This window comes from Lissotriton vulgaris, chromosome 1_1, assembly GCF_964263255.1.
Source record: "Lissotriton vulgaris chromosome 1_1, aLisVul1.2, whole genome shotgun sequence".
Classification (NCBI taxonomy): Eukaryota; Metazoa; Chordata; class Amphibia; order Caudata; family Salamandridae; genus Lissotriton; species Lissotriton vulgaris.
The window spans coordinates 1,677,157,591-1,677,176,537 of record NC_141685.1 but is presented as its reverse complement, the minus strand read 5'-3'; the positions used below and the strand labels follow the sequence as shown (position 1 = coordinate 1,677,176,537).

Sequence of the window (18,947 nt, the reverse complement as noted above, 5' to 3'; positions counted from 1 at the left end):
TTGAAAAGGCGTTTTTTTTAAAAAAGGGAAGTGTTTGTTAAAAATGGTAGGTGAAATACTGAACTGTGTCCTTGTCCGCCGTAAAAAGAATAGCATTTAATTCTATAGAGAACAATGTAGAAAATACACCATTTGCTATATTGCCTTTAGAATGCAGCGATTGATAAAATTCTTCTGTTCAAGGCTCCAACAGCTAACAATAGGCGCCGATTGGAATTAGAATGTTTGGGCTTTGTTTATTTGTTATGGAAACCGTCTTGGGTAAACAAAGGTAAGGGCCAGTGGAACTATGAGATGTTGTGGCTACACCATATATTGCATAATTATAGGTTAGCGTCACTTCCCACAAAATGTGACCCAAACTGCAGATTTTGCCAAAAATATGTTTTCTAGCTCAAATGGATAGAAATAATATTGCCAGTGAGTGTGGAGGATAATGCCATATAATTTATCTTTATTTGAGAGGCAGCTTAGTTAACCCAGCCGCATACTTTGGTCCTCCATTGCCACATAATCCTAATGGGCCTTAAGCTCTGCAGAGTGGTTTAGGGGCTTTCACTATAATGCTGAAACTCATATTTCACAGGGATCCGTGAAATATTTCCCTTTTATTCCATTTCAGACTATTCCGAGTGCATTTTCGATAATGCCCTGGACATGTCTGCACAGACAGCTCTCCTGTTAGATATTCCAGGGCTGATGGAGAGTTTTCTCCTGCCACACCACTTTCCTATTTAGTGGTGACAAGCATCCTGTTACCAAAGGAAAAATGTGGTGGTTGTACCGCTATGGAACATAATGCCACTGCACAGCTTTCTCTCTCCCTTTGCGTTCATAATTTCAATACATTGATTAGAAGTAATACCCAATATTTAAACTTAAAAATCCAGCAAAGACCCAATTAAAACATCCGAGGCAGTAACGTTTCTTGTTCTGAAAATATATGGTTTAATACATTACTTTTCCAGACATAATTGCCAGAATTAGGAGGAGCAGGAAACAACAGCAAACACAGCTTTGGACTGAATTCGTAAAATATAATAAAAGACCTGATTGTAACGAGAGCCAAAACTGGCTATAAAATAGTGTGGGGCGATGACGTTATTAGAAGAACTAACACGTGTTTCTATGATCTGTGTAGTGGGTCCCTATACACAGTTTATTTATATAGAACAAAATGCAACATTAACATCCAACAGATGTTTTGAGAAAATGAGAACATACTCTCACAATTGTGCTCAGCCTCCGGCAACTTTGAATCTTCCAATACTGCAACATGATGACACTCTGATAAGCAAAGAGCAACACAGGGGAGACGTTTCCTGGATCCGCCATTCCTTACAATTCTATGTATTTCTTAGCTGAGATTATAGTACTAGAGTGCTATTCCTGATTAGGAAAATCAAAATGATGGGCATGGAATTGGGTAATTCTGTGCCAAGTACCACATGATTCTAGGTCTTACAAAACAGTATTTCTCCCACTTTGGCCAGTTTCTTTTGCATCTTTGCAACTGGTTGTTACTCATTGTGCCCATTCCTTAGATGTGAAGTCTCTTATGGGGGCATGGCTTCAGTGATAATGGCGCACATACATTGTATCATGCTTGCTGTGGTCATAGTCTCTTCTAATTCTTGCGGTTCCTCTGAAAGGTGTCCGATTGTTCTTGACAAAAGGTGTGGTTCTTGTCTAAAGCAAACTTCACCCACCTCTTCTGAGCATGGTCTGTAATAAAGAAAGAGGATATGTCCATCAGATGATTACTATCTTGCATCTTTATGCCTTAAGTTGTATCATGCATAGAGGAGTCCATAGCTTAAACACTGAACAAATCACTGCAATTGTACAACAATTAGTCTTATTAAATAAATGCTGAGTATGCAGTTTGAAATAGTTCCTCAGAGAAATGCTGGTTACTAAAAGAAAACATTGCAGTTGCCCCAAATACATTTTCTGGCTTCACAAATAAACAAATTCATTAAAATCCAAATCTACGCACAATGGTATATGAAGGATCATGTGGCGGCAAGCACTGAGTCCAAAAACTGAAAAGCATATGGAGACTACATCAGTCTTTGTTTTAGTGAAAGCATAAAGAAACACAGGTAAAATACATAAATCCCTTATCACACACGCTAATAAGCAATGCTTCAAAAGGCAAACAAACTGACTATTAACTTTCCCGAAGCTCTTTCCTCTATGAAAGGCTTCCTCCTTGATCCCCTCTTCAACTCATCTAATTACTGCTTTTAGAAACTCAATGGCTTCCTCTCTCAGATCTCCAATCTTCACCTCAACATTAAGAAGAAACACCCTAAACAAGCCACCGGTCAGTGCTCCACCCTTAAAATCTGGGTCATCTTCCTTTACACCTCACTGACACTTGGGTATCTAAACCGACTCTTTTGCTAATTATGTTAGCCTAGCAGCCTTGCACAAAAATTGCTGCAGAGAAACTGCAGCAGTTTTTCATCACATCATCAACGCTTCAGTATCTCATGTTTTTTTTTTACATAAGACTTAACTCCGGCAATACTTCTCCACTGTTAAAGATGTGCTGTGTGACTGCTCTGAGAAACAAGGCAAGAGCCCAGTTAGCATCACGAACACGAAGGCTTACAGAAACAAACTTTGCACAAACACCACTGTTGTTTGTTTCAAGGGAAAAACTTACAGCGGCAGACAAATACACCAAGTCAGGCAGGATTTGAAGATTATAGCAAAGTTAAAAAAAAATTCTTGAGGACAAGTGAAAGATAAACCCACGGAAGATTAAAGACTTTTAGTACAAAAGTGGCAGGTAAGATCACGATTTGTGAGACTAAAACGTTGCACAGCGAACTGAAAATGCTCGCCTAACGTGAAACTCAAGTAACACCTGTGGGCCTGCAGGTCAGGGATATAGAAATAAGCATCCTGCAGGTCCAGCATTACCATCCAGTCTCCAAGGTCGAGAACAGACAATCTTGTGCCAGGGTGAACATCATGAAACTGTCTTTCAGTGAAAAGGCATTATGATAGCGAAGAGCTAAAATGGGACGGAGGCCCCCATCCTTTTTTGGCACAAGGAAGTAGCAGATAGAACAAGCTCGACCACCTTCTGGCTCCTATACCCTATCAATGGGTCCTGTGGCCAAAAGTCCTTGCTCTTCCTTCTGCAAGAGCAGCAGATGGTCCTCCGCCAGCTGATCTGGGGATGGTGGAAGGTGCAGCAGGTTCTCGTGAAATGGTAATGCGTAACCCTGCAGATCAATTTGCAGGACCCACTTGTCTGAAGTATTGCCCGCCATCTTGCAAAAAGTGTTGGATCCTGCCTCAGACAGGGTGGCCGTGTACCCTTAAGGCCACGTAAAACAGGCTTTTGGGTGCCACCAGCTGGGGATAGGCAGAAGGCTGGGATTTATGGTGTCCCTTTTGACCTCTCCAGTGGGGACCACGAAAAGGTTGGGGTGATTGTTGCACCTGTTGCGATTGTTGGCGATATTTGAAGCTCTTACTATAGCCACAGTGGGGGTGAAACTGCTGGTGCAGCTGGCGTGGAGGAGCAGAAAGAATAGGGAGAGTGCTGTGGTCCTGCTTTCTTTGAAGAACTTCAGGGTCTAGTCTGCTTTATCTTCAAAATGCCAGGAGTCATCAAATGACATGTCCATAAGACTGGCCCGAACGTCTCCTGAAAAGCCAGTGGACCGCATCCAGGCATGCCTGCGAATGGCCACAGTATTACCAACAGCCCAAGGGAATCAGTAGTATCCAGTCCACAGCAGATGGTGAACTGACTGCATCACAACAATCTTGTATGACCTGGGAAAGTATATCCTGGGCTTCTTTCGTGACCATGGGCAATACTTGGCCCACAGAGTACCACAATGAGTAGAAGGAGCAGCACAAAAGGCAGCTGGCATTTACTGAGCGATGGGTCAAACTTATACAAGAAAAAAACTGCTTACCATAAGTCTCTATCCTCTTTGATTCCCTGTCAAGGGGGAGTTGCAGGAAATTAGTTTGGGTTTACCATCCTTGCCGAAAGTGCAACACAAGATTCTCAGAATGAGCTGCTAGGGAGGAAAGCGGGGTAACCTGGAAGAAGAGTATTAACATCTGGTGATACAAAGGTGTACAGTGTTTGGGTCAGGTACATAATAGTGTATGAGTAAGAGCCTCATTGAGTAGGAGTAGGGGCTCAGAACTCAACTGCCTAGACAGGTATTTATTGGACAACTGATAGGCTGAGACAGCCAAGTATTAGAATAGTAGATAATGTTTTTTCATCCAGGCCCTCGATTAACTTTGTGGGCTGATTTCATGGAAATAATAAAACATTACCAAAAAGCACTAGAATGTAGTACATTTATAGAAAAGCCAAAAGAATGTACTAAAAAGTCTGAGTGCACATAATTAGATGTCATAAAATGCACATTGATTTTAACTTCTTGAGTGCGAAGTTTGAGATCAAGAGCCTCCGCTGTCCTCCGAATAATCATAGCAAAAATGGCATAGCGTTCCGTGGCGGGCCATAGGGGAGAAACTGGTCCAGCGTCTGGGGAGGTATCCAGACCTATGGCATCTTGAAGCTCCTTGTACCCGTTGTTCTCTAGGTAAGGCTGGCCAATCTCATACTCAGCATCATAGTCTTTAAGGATAATGTTACTCACCAAGTAAGCATCTGCTCTTGGCACGCAGTGCCATAGTTTCACATGCTTTGCGTACTCCTGCCATCTAGTGTTGGGTCCGGATGTTTGCAAGTTGTTTTTCTTTGAAGAAGCCTTTCCTAGTCACAAGGTAAGGTGTCTCCTCCTTTCAGTGATCATCGACTCCATTGTTCGATAGTTTTCCCACAAGAGGGTGAGAATGGAGTGAGTAAGTGTACTATAGAGATGTCCATGCATCTAAATATGCAATGAAAAACTGCAACAACTACAGGTACCCGGGGAGGTGGGTGTGCGCATATGAATCTACAGCTCTACATGCCAAGAACAGATGCTTACTGGGTAAGTAACATTATCTGTTCGAGGCATGTGTGCTGTAGATACACACGCTTTGCATAGACTACAAAGCAGTATTCTTCCAAAGTGGTGGCTAACCTGTAGATGTTGCAGTTGTCTGGAACAGTCTTTTAAGTACTGCTTGTCCTACATTAACCTGTTGACGTGCTAACACATCTACACAACAGTGTTTGGTAAATGTGTAAGGTGTAGACCATGTGGCTACCTTACATATGTCAGCTAGAGGAATGTTACCTAAAAAGGCCACTGAAGCCCCTATTTTGCAAGTGGAATGCACTCTAGGGGTTATGGTTAAAGTTCTTTTAGCTTTAGCATAGCATGTCTGAATGCATTCAACAATCCATCTGGCAATACCAAATTTTGAGATAAGATTAACTTTGTGAGGTGGAGAAAATACAAGAAACAGTTGTTTTGTTTTGCAAAAGTCTTTGTTTTGTCCCATCTCTGTAGTACAGTAAAGCTCTTTTAAAGTCAAACATGTGAAGAGTGCGTCCTGCTACAGAATCAGGTTGGGAAAAGAAAACTGGTAACTCAACCGATTGGTTTATATGAAAAGCAGAAACTACTTGGGGAAGGAAAATTTAGGATTGGTGGGGTGAACTATCCTGTCTTTGTGTAGCAGAAAGAAGGGTTCTTCTAAGGTTAACGCCTGAATCTCTCACCAACTCTCCTCAGTGATGTGATGGCAATGAGGAAAGCAACCTTCCATGACAGAAATTGCAAAGGGCACTTGAGCAATGGTTCAAAAAGTGGCTTCATGAGCCTTGTGAGAACAATGTTGAGATACCATACAGGGACAGGAGGAATCCTTGGTGGTATTACCCTTTTTAATTCTTCCATGAAAGCTTTGATTCTATGTCAGGACCCGGAGGCGAGGTTTAGGCTGTACTTTCTTCTCTTTATTCATACCTTGTAAACTCCAGCAGCCATTTCAAGAACTATGAAACTTACAAAAGACTACATTTGACATGAACATCTGGGAAAGTGAAAACAACAAAGTCCATCCAATCATATTCCAGTCTGCTGTATAACATCCTGTGAAGCCAGTCTAGCCCCCTCTTTCTTCGCTGCTCCAGCAGCAATACAGAGGAGTGTTGTTTCTTTCTTCTTTTTTTGGGCCTATAACTAATGTATGGTGTGCATTTCTTCATGTTCAGGCAGCGTTAGTTGCCAGCGCTGCGGGGGCTTTCCGCTCCTACGCGGTCGCCGTCACCCAGGCTCGCTTAAGGCATGGTGCGGAGAGCCCACACTAGCTAATTACGAGCGCAGCGTATCATCAACCTCTTGGCAGCCAGAACACGTCAGTTTCACTGCTTGTCATTAGCAACGTGTTCTGGCTGCGTTTTATGCTCACGGGGGAGGTTTGTCCATCACCACTCGATCGGGCGGGCTATTAATATCCTCAGACACACACAAGTTGGATTTTCAAACTCCGCTCGTGAGGCATAGGGGATATTAACGGTCTCGCGAGCCAGCTCCTGAAGGAATAACACCATTCGTGGTAAGAACAACCTGTTACACAATAGGATAAGGGAAACCCCTGACGCTTAGTTAACCCCTCAAAGTATATGGGGGCAGTCCCTATTATTATTTAGGCAGTCTGCCAGTGATATCCCTCGCAGCTGAGTGGGAAGTCTGCTCCCTTGACCAAGTTTACCTCAATGGATTATGAAGAATCTGGGGAGTACATGGAGGACGAGGTTACCTACCTCCCTGCAGACGACCAGTTCTGTGAACTGATGGATGCCTCCATCCTCAGAGCTGTCTCTCAGGTGGTAGCCACCCTAGAGAAGAGACTCTTGGCACTCCAGGCGCAGTTAGACCCGTTGGTAAGACTCACACACTCACTATGGTACCAATTTCTCTACTAAAGTTAAACCAGGTTATTGGTGCAGGTTGATAAATCCTCCTGAGTATGAGGTAAATGAGTTGGGAGCGTCCCCAACCACACTCGAGGAATCATTTAACATTCACAACTACTTAGATTAAAAAGAATATCATCCAATGAGGACCTTTTCCAAAGCAGTTCATATACCATGGTGGAGAAATTCAGGCAAAGGGGTTACCCAACTCCAATCCTACAAGAAGCGGTACACAAATTAGAGAACAAATCAAGTGCAAGTTTACTCAAGAGTAAGGAAACACCCTCATAAGACGAAAAGAGGACAGTGTTTGTATCAAACTTTTCAACCAGCAGTCTTAGGATAAAGAAAGCTATACTGAAAATACTGGCTGTTGTTACAAATGATAACAGACTTAACCTCTTCGAGGCTCATGATGAGCTGAGCTCGTCATGAGCCACGGCGCTCCGGTGCTCATGACGAGCTCAGCTCGTCATGAGCCGTGGAACGCTCACATGAGGGGATAATTCCCCTGCTGTGCTGAGTGTTCCACGGGAACGGGTGTGGCCGTGACGAGCTGAGCTCGTCATGAGCACAGGAGCGCCGTGCCTCATGACGAGCTCAGCTTGGCATGAGCATGGGGGCGCTGTGCGCGCCCCCCAGCACAGCGGGGGATTAATCCCCGCAGAAAAGGGGTTAAAAAATATAATTGAGCATCTACCAAGATTTACTTATATGCGCAGTAACAATCTCAAACAAATTCTGAGCAAAACATACATTTAAAAACCTGAAAAACATAGAGGTACACTCTCATGAACTATGGGAGCTATAATTCCATCATCAAAGGGAAAACTTTATCTCACCCTACCAGGGGAACTACCATCAAACTGAAGGTCACAGTAACATGTGACACCAGCAATGTCATTTTCATGTTGAAATGCTCCTGCGGCAAAGTTTACATTGGAAAAACAGAGAGAAAAATAAAGACATGACTATGAACACAAAACCAATATTCGTTCAAAAAAATCAGAAACCTACAGTGGCCATACGTTTTAATAACCACAACATTAGTCAATTCAGATATATGATACTTGAGCAAGTATCCATCAGAATGGGGAGGGGCAATACACGTTTCTTACTCCAAAGAGTTATATTTTGGATCAACTATTTGGATACAGTGAATCCCAAGGGTTTCAATGAACGCATGGACTTTAACTGTTTTCTGTAGGATGCTTCGTATAAGAACATTCTATGCATTGAATAAGACTTTCCTCCAATTATTTAACATTCAAAGTGTCGCTGACACTGTATATGCTTCTGGTTATAACCGTCATGTTACAAGTTTGCCTCCATTATCATAGACCACAACTACAGTGGAGAGGTCATATTTGACTATTAGTTAATTATGTATATGTTTTAATTACCTTATTTCTGTTTTCAGCTCATGGAGACAAGAAGATAGAATGTATTACGAATACACTGTGATTTAATGTGGTAGTGACATTGTATACAGATCGTTCATCTTTTAGCTTTTTTCTCAAGCAGATAGTTACAGTTGTGACATCATCATTATTATTGACGCTTAGCGGATCATATACTCAGTCTTCATCTTCAATTCACCTCGTAAGGGAGGGTTATCATGTATCCTTAGTATCATTCTCATTTAGGTCCTTACGTTTACTTTAGATTTATTATCACTTAGCAGATACTCATCACACAAATCGATGGCCACAGTGGGAACTTGTGAGCTTTTATTATGAGTTCTACATAATTTCAAGTTTTATCGGGATGCATAATCTTTTACTTTAACTGTGGGTACCTGCTTGGGCTCCGATTTCACATGCAGTGATATACTTCCGGGTACGATATCACTTTTAAACTCCGGGTCAGGTCAGACGCTGTAACACTTTCAGTCGACTTCACTGAGGGAGACACGTGAAACATGGCGAAGACCATTACGAGTGAGTGATTGATTCAGACTTAGTATCTACGGAAAATTCAATGTAGCTACTATGATGCAGTTCTTGACGTCCACACACCCTTTACTTTGCAGTTGTGACATTAACGAAAATTGGTTATAGCGTGTTTTATTAACCCAGAGAGTAAGTCACTCCATTAGAGAGCAGTTTTTAAATTCGGGGTACAAGGAGTGGTGAACCGCGGTTGTTACGCACTACACAGTAGAACTATTGCATGATTTATTAAACATCCTCACGTTGTGGACGGATTCCAGCATGGAATATCACTTTTGGTCTTTTTAAATAACGTTTTGCACTTTTTTTCATTCATTTTTTCAACAGTTTAAATCACATGCATATACATCACAGCAATGGACTTTGAAGAGATGGTTGTGATAAATAGATGGCATGACATCACGTGATTAGGCAGGGTTGCCACGTTCAGTTAACTGGTAGCAGTTGGAGATCAATGATGATTATTACGCCATATACCTGAATAGACTTATAGCCTAGCTTTTTCCATTTTTGTAGGAGCAAGCCCCTGACGAAGGGCAAGGCCTGAAATGCATTGGGCGCAGCTATGTTAACCCCTTCCATGCGGCCCCGATTCTGCGCCTGTGCGGCAAAATCGCAAGTGGGCGGGTTTATGATGGCCCCCAGCCGTCATCAGCACACGAGCGCCGTAGTGCATGATGGCTGAGGGCCGCCATCAGCATGCAAGGTGTTAAAGAAAAGAACATTTACTAAACTATAATTATGATGGATTCTATGAGACAATAATGAATAGGATTTTTGAAAGAAGATGAAATGAAATAAAATTTCAATAAATTATCGGAATACACAGGGAAATTAATTTTCCTTAAGTTTTGTTGTGGACGCTCCCTACTTGTTAGGGATAGCGCTTTCATTTCAACTCTAGTCGCAGTGCGAGAAACCCCTCACTTCGAGGGATGATACTAACAGGCCCCTGCCCCCATTCCTCCAGGTCAATCAGCTACACAAGTGCTTACTCCCCAGAAACCGGAGAAGCCCAAGCGGGGACCCCAACGTCGATCTCGACGCTTTTGCGCACCTCAAGCAGGCTTTTCTGGATGCCCAGCCTATACTAGAGCCCCAGGCACCGGGCCCCTCAGGACTAGACCCAGTTACACCGCCACTGGCAGACCCAGGGGATGGGGATGATTCCCCCAACACATCAGATGAGGACGGGGATGGTTCAAGACCATGGCGCCCGACGCCCAGCCCCACAATAGAGTTAGCCCCCCCCCACAGACACCGGCCTACCTTCGCAGGGGGATTTTTTGGATCCTGATGATCTCTTGCACCCGAGATGCGCAGACTGGTGCCCCACTCCCAAGGTGGCGGCCTACATGGCCAGTCGTTTGAGGAAGCCCCTAGACAAGGAAGTGAGGGGATGTCTAAAAGCAGAGTGCCTCCGGCCCTCCTTGGAGGGGAAAGTGGCCATCACACTGGAGATAGACCCCAAAATGGCCACTTTCCTCACCGAGGTTGGCCGCGACCCCAAGAAGGGCATCGATCGGTCCTGTCGATCGTGCCAGGACAAGCGCCTGGACATTGCAGGTCCATTAGCAGAAATCATGGATATGGCGGAGGATGCCAAGGCCTCCGGTTACCACATATCCATGGAAATGCTATCTAACTGGGTTCAGAGGGTCATCATCTTCCTGGGAAAAAAGAACTGTGCGATCTCTATAGAGAGGCGTAGATCACTACTCATTAAGATGGACCCCAAGTTGGGGGAGCTCTTTACATCAAAGGCACGGACAATAGCCCAGGGAAACCTGTTTGGGGATCCATTTATCATGGAATTAGGGAAATTCGTGAACAATTTTAATTACCTTGATAAAGCACAATCCTCAATCAAGAGGATATTTACACCCCATGTTTTTGCTGCAGCTGGGCGAGGTAGGAGGGCGCTCGTCCGGCCGTCCTTTTCAGGCAGCCTCCAGAGGTGGTGATTCGAGACGCGGCCAATGGCAGGATCCCAGAAAGTTTGGTAAATTTTACCAGACTAAGTCCTACCCCCGTCGCGGCAGAAGCGGCCAAAGAGACAATGGAAGCAACAACCAAGGTGAGATTTCAGGACCTGAAAGGCAGTTCAGTTGGAGGGTGACTGGCCCTTTTTCAATTGAATTGGGAAAAGCTATCCCCAGAAGCTTGGATAATCCAAATGGTGGGAGATTTCCACATCGAGTTTTATGGGACTCCAATCCAACCCCGTCAGCCTGTTACAGAAAGGAGCAATAGTGAGATTGATGATTCACCCTCATAGGTTTATCAGCAACCTCTTCTTAGTTGAGAAGAGGGATGGCGAGCAGCGCCCGGTCATCAAGCTAAGATTTTTCTCTTCATTACAGGACCCTTCAGTGTTTGAAAACGGAACACCTCGAGAAAGGCCTCTCATGTGCCCAAATGGTTCTGCTGTCGGTCAAGGCAAAGGAGGAAATGAACTGGTGGCTAGCCTACATGGATGCCTGGTTTTGCAGGGCGATCTTCGTCTTCCAACCAGACCTCGTAATCGAGTCAGACGCCAGCGGTTCCGGGTGGGGCGCGCAATGTGGAGGTTTCTCCATCGGTGGCAAATTGGCCTCCACCGAACGATCTCTGCACATCAACTGTCTGAAGCTGATGGCAGGCTCATTTGCCATCCGCTGTTGGACCAAGGAGAAGGTGAAATGTTCAGTCCTCCTCAAGATGGGCAATGTAGCAGCAGTACGCTACGTCAATCACCTAGGAGGGACAAGGTTGAAGACCTTGTCGGATCTCGCATGGACCCTATGGAAATTATATTGGGCCAACCAGATTTCCCTGCTGGCGGATCATCTCTTGGGGAGTTCCAACCAGGTTGCATACTGGCATTTGTGCCACTGGAGGGATGCTAGCCTTTGGAAATTGAATCTGCAGATTTTCATCAACTCCAGACCAGATGGGGTCCCTTCTCCATGGACCTCTTTGCATCCCACCTGGACTTCCAGCTCGACAGGTACTTCAGCTGGAGGCTGGACCCCCATTCGACAGCCACGGATGCCTTCCTCCAAGAATGGAGCAAGGAACAACCGTATACCTTTCCCCCCTTCGCCATGATTAACAGGTTAATGGCACAGGTGCGTAGACCGAGAGCGGACGTAGTGGTGATCACCCCCATTTGGTTTCCAGCGATGATGGAACTTACCTGGGATTTTCCAATCCCTCTACCCCGGTTTCCTGGTCTCTTCCATGATTCCCAGAACAATCCCCACCGCTAGTCCTAGCGGGGTCTCTCCGCCTCATGGCCTGGAGGGTTACAGGCAGGCAAGATTGAAAAGTCCCATGCCTTTCAGTAGAGGCTTCCTTCTTGCTCGCTAAGGCCTGGGCAGAGAATACGAGTAAACAATATCGATATGCCTGGTCAAGATGATTGGGTTGGTGTTTACAAATAGATGTGTAAGCCAGTTTGCTGTAAATGTAAGAAGCACCAGATAATGTTTTTTATAGCAGCACCTAAAGGATTGATTTTGTTGTTGCAGTATCTAACAAATCTTTTCCATTTTACTGCATAACAAGTTCAGGTGGTAGGCCTTCCTTCTTCCTTTAAAATATTCATACAGTATGGTGGTAAGTTTAAATAACCAAATTCTATGACTTCAGGAGCCAGATCGCTAGATTCAATTCTTTGGGATTTGTCTGTCTGAGTTCTCTATGGTTCTGTATGAGGAGACTGGAGGTTAGGTGCAGCTTTTGATGTGGAACTATTGACAGCTCCAACAGGGTGGTGTACCATGGTTGACGGGGGCCCATGTGGGAGCTACTAGAATTAGTGTGAGGGATGTTTGCCTGAGTTTTCGAACAACACATGGAATGAGCGGGAGAGGCAGAAAAGTGTAGGCAAATATCCCTGACCAGTTCATCAATAGGCTATTACCCTTTGAGAGCTGGTGTGGGTACCTGGAGCTGAAGCTTGGGCATTTTGCGTTTTTGGCTGTGGCGAATAGGTCTATCTGTGGAAAACCCCATTGTTGAAAGTAGTGAAGGAGAACTTTGGGATGAAGTTCCCAATCGTGAATTTGCGGTCTCCTTCTGCTGAGGAGGTCGGAAATTTGATTCTTTACTCCTGGGAGATGTTCTGCCAGAAGATAAATCTTGTGATGGATTGCCCAGTTCTAAATGGCTTGAGCAAGTGTTGACAGTTGGAGAGAGTGTGTCCCCCCCTGTTTCTGCACATTGTCAGGCGCCAAGCATAGGCGCCTACGAAAACGTTTCCGGGGAGTTGCGTTGAGAACTACATCTCCCAGAACTCCTGCTATTGGTGGGAGGGGCCTAAGGGATATCTCCCAGCAATGCACTCAGGGCGGCGTGTGTAATTCTGGCCGTTGGATTTGAGTCGTGTGGATGCACAGCTCTGATCTCTTCCCGCTTGTTTTTTTTATATTCGCGCCACCCGAGGATTCGGTGGTGTTCCTGGTGAGCAGTTCGTCTCATGTGAGCTGCGTGCTGCTGAGCTTCGCTGCCGGTGTTTGCTGTTCAGGAGCTGGGATGAGTTGTATCCGTATTCGGAACTTGGGTGCGACCATTCCGCTCGATATCGTCTTCCGGACGGGACTGGGCGAAGGACAGCTTTCTGTGAGAAACCGGAGTCTCTGATCTTCGGTTTCCGTAGTTTCATCTATCGGATCCGTCAGAGGCTGGGAATTCTCTGCTGCTCGGGCTTGAGTAGCAGCAGAAGTCTTTGCTGGATTGTTTCCATGTACTCGCATCCATGAAACTGCAGATATCACTGATTTCTTTTCTAGCTGGTGATATACCCCTTCCCCTGTGTATATAATTTTCTTTGACTTTGGTTTGGGTACATTTTCTCCATTAGCCATGGAGGTTATTTTTCGATACTATTTAATTCTCTTTCATTTTACACCTTACCAAGACGAACTGTGGGCTCTGGGAGGAGTTCTCTCTGGAGGTTCCACAGGAGGACTAGGATCCAAGAATTCCTCTTGGTGGAACAGGAGAATTTTTGCGGATACAGCGGTGCAGGAACACAGTATCCCTCAGCATTCTTTTTTCTTGGTTTCTTTTCTTCTTTCTGTTGACTGAAAGGAAAGGGTACATATGAGCTGGTTGGGTTCGCCTTTGAAGAAGAGTGGGAATGAATGGTGGTATAATCTGTTTCTGCTTTGTTGTTATAGGCACATATCATTCCAGAATGAGAGGTGTATCTTTACTGGTGATAGAGAGGAACACAGCGGCCATTACCTAGGTTGTTTTCAGGTAACTGTCCGTTTAGTGAGATTATATTGAGTGTAGCCTCTTTTAGAACTGTATTGATCTTGTGTTTTTTTGGTTGCAGGTATCCCCCATTCCCACTGTTCCTCAACTACTTCCTTTCCCCCGCTTGATCGCCTCAATACTCTGCGTCTTTCATTCAGAGTTGGGGATGTCAAGAGGTGGACCCCTTTGTGCATCCCCCTGATCCTGAGGAGATACGGTGGACGATTACACACATAATACACCGCTGTCATGTTGTCTGTTCAGTCTAGGACAGTTTTGGCTATGAGGTGAGTTTGAAAAGCTTTGAGTGCTTGTTGCTCCATAGGCCCTGTATTGTGTAACCTTTGAGATGAGCCTCCCACTCTGAGATGCGCCTGCTGTGAGTACAATCTGTGGAATAGGATCGATAAAAGGTCGGCCTTTTGATAAGTTTTGTGGATTCCATCACTGCAGGGAGCGATGGGGAGGGCCACCTACCAACAGTAGTTTAGTTAATTGACCCTGTGATTGATTCCACTGACGTGCTAAGCACTCTTGTAGGGGGCGCATGTGAAGCCTTGCATTGGTTACAATTGCCATGCAAGACGCCATAATTCCCAGCAATTGCATGAACACTCTGGCTGGTAAAGCTTGGTTGGGTTGAAACTGTAGAATCATAGCCTGAATACTGCGTATTCCGGCTAAATTGGGATAGGCTAGCGCTTTGACTGTGTCCAGGCTGGCTCCTAGGTAAGACTGCCTCTGTGACGGATGCAGGTGAGATTTTTTAGCACTGATGGTGAACTCCAGTTGATGAAGTAGATCTATTGTGATCTGTGTGTGTTGTAGACAGTTCTGGTGAGAGCTAGCTTTAATATGTCAGTCGTCTAGATAGGGGAAGCATCTGCTGTCTTCTGAGATGAGCGGTGACTACTGCCAGGCATTTGGTAAAAACTCTGTGTGCTGCACTCACTTCGAAGGGAAGCAACTTGAACTGGTAATGCTTGCCTGCGATCACAAATCTGAGGTAATTGTGATGAGCCGGATGAATTGGAACATGAAAATAAACCTAGAGTAGACATAAAATCTGCTCTTTGTAAAAGTGGGAGTACCTGTTGAAGCATTACCATGTGAAAGTGTTCTGACAGTATATAATGGCTTAACTCTCCGAGATCCAGAATAAGCCTTAGGGAACTGTCCTTTTTGGGAAGGAGAAAATATAGAGAGTAAACTCCGGAGCCCTGGTACTGTATTGGGACCGGCTCTATTGCTCCTTTTAGTAAAAGATTCAACCTTTTGTTCTAGCAATTGTAGGTGTTCTGGAGAAAATTTGTGGGATCAAGATGGAATGTTTGGGGGATTGCTGGTAAGCTCCAGGCAATAACCATGTTGGATAATTCCAATCACCCATTTGTCTGTTGTTATGGACTGCCAAACGGGAAGAAATTGTTGCAGTCTTCCCCCGACAGGTGTGGTGTAGTCAGGGGGGGAAGCGTGGGCAAGTCATTGTTTATTATGGGATGGGGAGCTACGTGGTGTGTTGCCCTTACCCCTACCTTTCAAGTTGCTGCATCTATAACCTTCTAGAACAAGCATTTGCAATGCAATAGGTCTCGCAATAGGTAAGTTTGAGCTATTGGTCTTGTAAAAGACAATATTTTTATTATGTGTTGTTTTTTAAATTTGTTAAAGTAATAATTTGGTCATTTACAATGTTACTAGTTTTAACATTTTCAAGTGTGACACCTATAACCTGTGTTCCGCTGAGTGATGTTGTGGTGGTGCTGAGTGGTGCTGTGGTGGTGCAGAGTGATCCTGTGGTGGTGCTGAGTGGTGCTGTGGTGGATGCGGAGTGATGCTGTGGTGATGCTGAGTGGTGCTGTGTTGGTGGTGATTGGTGCTGTGTTGTGTTGTGGTGATGAGTGGTGCTGTTGTGGTGCTGAGTTGTTCTGTGGTGGTGTAGAGTGATAATGTGGTACTGCTGAGTGAAGCTGCGTTAGTGCTGAGTGATGATGTGGTGATGCTGAGGGTAGAAAGTTTTAAAAAACTAGAATAGGCTAAATTGTAGGAGTGCAATGGTTAGTAACTGTCACTGGCAGCCCTTGCGGGGGCATTGGGGCCTCAAGGTACAGTGGCCCCCTGAAAACTTACTTACCTGGCACTTCCTATTTAACAAATTAAGCTAGTCTCCTGGAAATTCGGGTATCAGGCTGGTGCAGGGCCCTATTTAATCTTTGCCAGTCTTGTGTGCGATCAAGTGCCCTCTGCTATGTCCACTGATGGAGGGGCGACCGGCTTCCAGCCATCACAGGCTGGTAACCCTCACAGAGCACAGGAGTACATATGAGGAGTTCAAGAGGATTTTAAACCGCGCCGTGGAATATCCCTTTCCAGTACCTGCAATCCACACATAGCACCTGCACCTACAAATGTATACACGAATAACACATGTACACACTTGTGCTAGTTTTTTACATCACACAAAGACAACTCAAACAGCACTGCAAGCATTGATACTGAACGCTCCCGGAAAGTTACACCGACACACACATATGAAAAGAGACACAGAGATACACACACCAGTTCACTGGAGGTGCGCACAAACACATTCTCACAAAATACATACACACTGGTCCTCCCAAAGGCACACAGACACCACAGACCAACGCAGACAGCACAGCTTCCTATCTGAGCAAAACATCCGTGGCAAACATCTAGACCAATACACAGAGCAGGCGCACTGCTGTATGCGGTAGAGGGCGTGGTGCAGAACGGAGAGGGCGCATTTTACCATTGCCTGTACTGCACATTGCCAGACAACGCCACAAAAAAAAAAGTGTCTCCCTTCTTCAGCAGACTTAAATAACATAAACAGAAAACCTCCAGCTGCCAGCAGGATAGTTAAATACAGTGTAAACGTGCACACACAGGGGGTGCCACTCCGCACCACCTTATGTGGAAACAGGTTGTTCTGCGAATGAGAGCAGTGAATCAAAGCACAAGGTTAATTGAATTGCACTGTTATATCTTGGGCCTTAAACATTGAATTTACAGTCTTATTGTTAAGCACAAACACATACTTGTGCAGCTATATAGCCATTTATTTGTGCATAGCGAGCATGCCCTGGGTATTGATACATGTGTGAACACTCCCCATCCCTGGGGGAACACGCACGGACGCCCTCGCTGCTGAAGCCATCTGGGTGGGGTCGCTGCACAGAGCTGCATTCAGTGCGCACAGCCTTGCAGGTGCCGGACAGATACGGCACTGCAACAGACTGTGGAACGAAGGATTCTCACACGAAACAGCAGAAAGAACACTGTCACCACTCAAACTGACTGAAGCACATTAGATGGCTAAAGACCAATAACAGTTACTTATCCAAGAGAGATAAACAAGTGTTCTCCAAAGTGGGAGCCCGGGCATGTTCATGTCTTGATACGGTAGAGCCAGGGAATATTTTACTGCAGTATCTCAGCCCAGGTACCGCCGCGAGGGACCCAGAGTGAGGAGGGAGTCAGGCCGGATCAAACTAAAGCAGACTGTGGTGGTAAAGCTGAATGGCTGCACACTGTTCTATGTGTGCACCAGGGAGCTATATAGCGCCAACCTAGCAGAAGCCGCAGTCTGGAGCTCCATCAGGGGCCAGGCTGCGGCTCCGCGGATGTTAATGTTGAGCCTGCACTGGGCCCGCGCTGCCCCGGGTTTTGGAGTGTCATTCATAATAGCCAACGTTGCCATCTGCAGGATGACACCGTGGCAGGAAGGTGGCTCTGTTGTGACTGGCTCATGGAATTCAACGACTTTCATTCTAATGAAGAGGTGATGGTGGCTCTAATGAGCAGAGCGCGAGACAGCGCGGGATTAGGTACATTCATCGGACTTTCGTATTAACATTACATAGATGGCTACAATGCCTTTATTCGGGAAATGTGTTTGCAGCTATTTCAGATGATGCAGTTTACTGCATCTCTGTGACCGCTAAGGACAACAAGAAAGTGAACGAGTGGTGTGCGCTCGCTGGGGAAAACAAGCGCGGCAGCGAAGCTGCCATTTGTAACCTGACCTAAAACAGATGGCCGGCTGCGCGCTCTGCTGAAGCTGCTGACTTTGGAGCAGGAGACCAGGGTTCGAGCCTCGGCGTGGGCACCATTATTTAATTATTAAACAAGTAAACGGCAATCTCGGAGTGGGGGTGGGGAGAAACAAATTAAAAAAAAATACACACTGAGGGGGCGACAGATACAATAAAAAAAAAAACACGGCTGAGAAGAACAATAAAAAAAAACACGGCTGAGATGAACAAATGTAACATCTGAAACTAAGTACCACAAACGGTGCGAGGAGGTGGCTCAACAAATAACGCTGTTGACTTTGGAGTAGGAAAACAGGGTTCGAACCTCGGCGTGGGCTGCATCATTTAAGCGTGATTTAATTATGAATAAATTAAACGTAAATAAATAAACGGGGTCGGGTAAATTAAGGAAACGAAAGCTGTGGAAAACTAGATGTGCCGGCCGGCCAGCAGTGAATAATTAGGGGAGAGAGAGGGGAGGTGCTGGGGAACAGATGGCCATGAAGCAGGGGGCGGGGCAGCGGAACCCTTTGAAGTCACGGCCTGCGGCCGTGAATAAGCCTGCAGCGCTGATTGGGAAGCAAATGGCTGAGGCTTTGAAGGCTCGTGCATGAGAGCAGGTCACATGATTGGGCTGCACATGAACTGCTGGAAATCCTCCTTGAGAGCCAATCAGCTGCCTGAAGAGAGCCTTTGGGGAAAGAACTGGATCAGCGACATAAGGATTCACCCCTGTTTTCTATTTCTGCGAAATAGAAAAGGTGCGAGACCTAAAAAATATTCTGGAGGAAGAGGACAGGTTCTTATCTTTATATGTTGAGGTATTCT

The 18,947-nt window shown here is 45.3% G+C and overlaps 1 protein-coding gene across 1 annotated transcript in view; it reads right to left on the bottom strand.

Moving 5' to 3' along the window:
- Nucleotides 1-924: 924 nt before the first annotated feature.
- The window catches only part of CHCHD3 (coiled-coil-helix-coiled-coil-helix domain containing 3), a 1,074,460-nt gene continuing 1,056,437 nt past the window's right edge, over nt 925-18,947 (bottom strand). Inside the window, exon 8 of the mRNA XM_086918923.1 lies at nt 925-1,725. Coding sequence (XP_086775049.1) covers nt 1,702-1,725 — 24 coding nt within the window. The 3' untranslated portion in view covers nt 925-1,701. The remainder of the gene's footprint in view (nt 1,726-18,947) is intronic.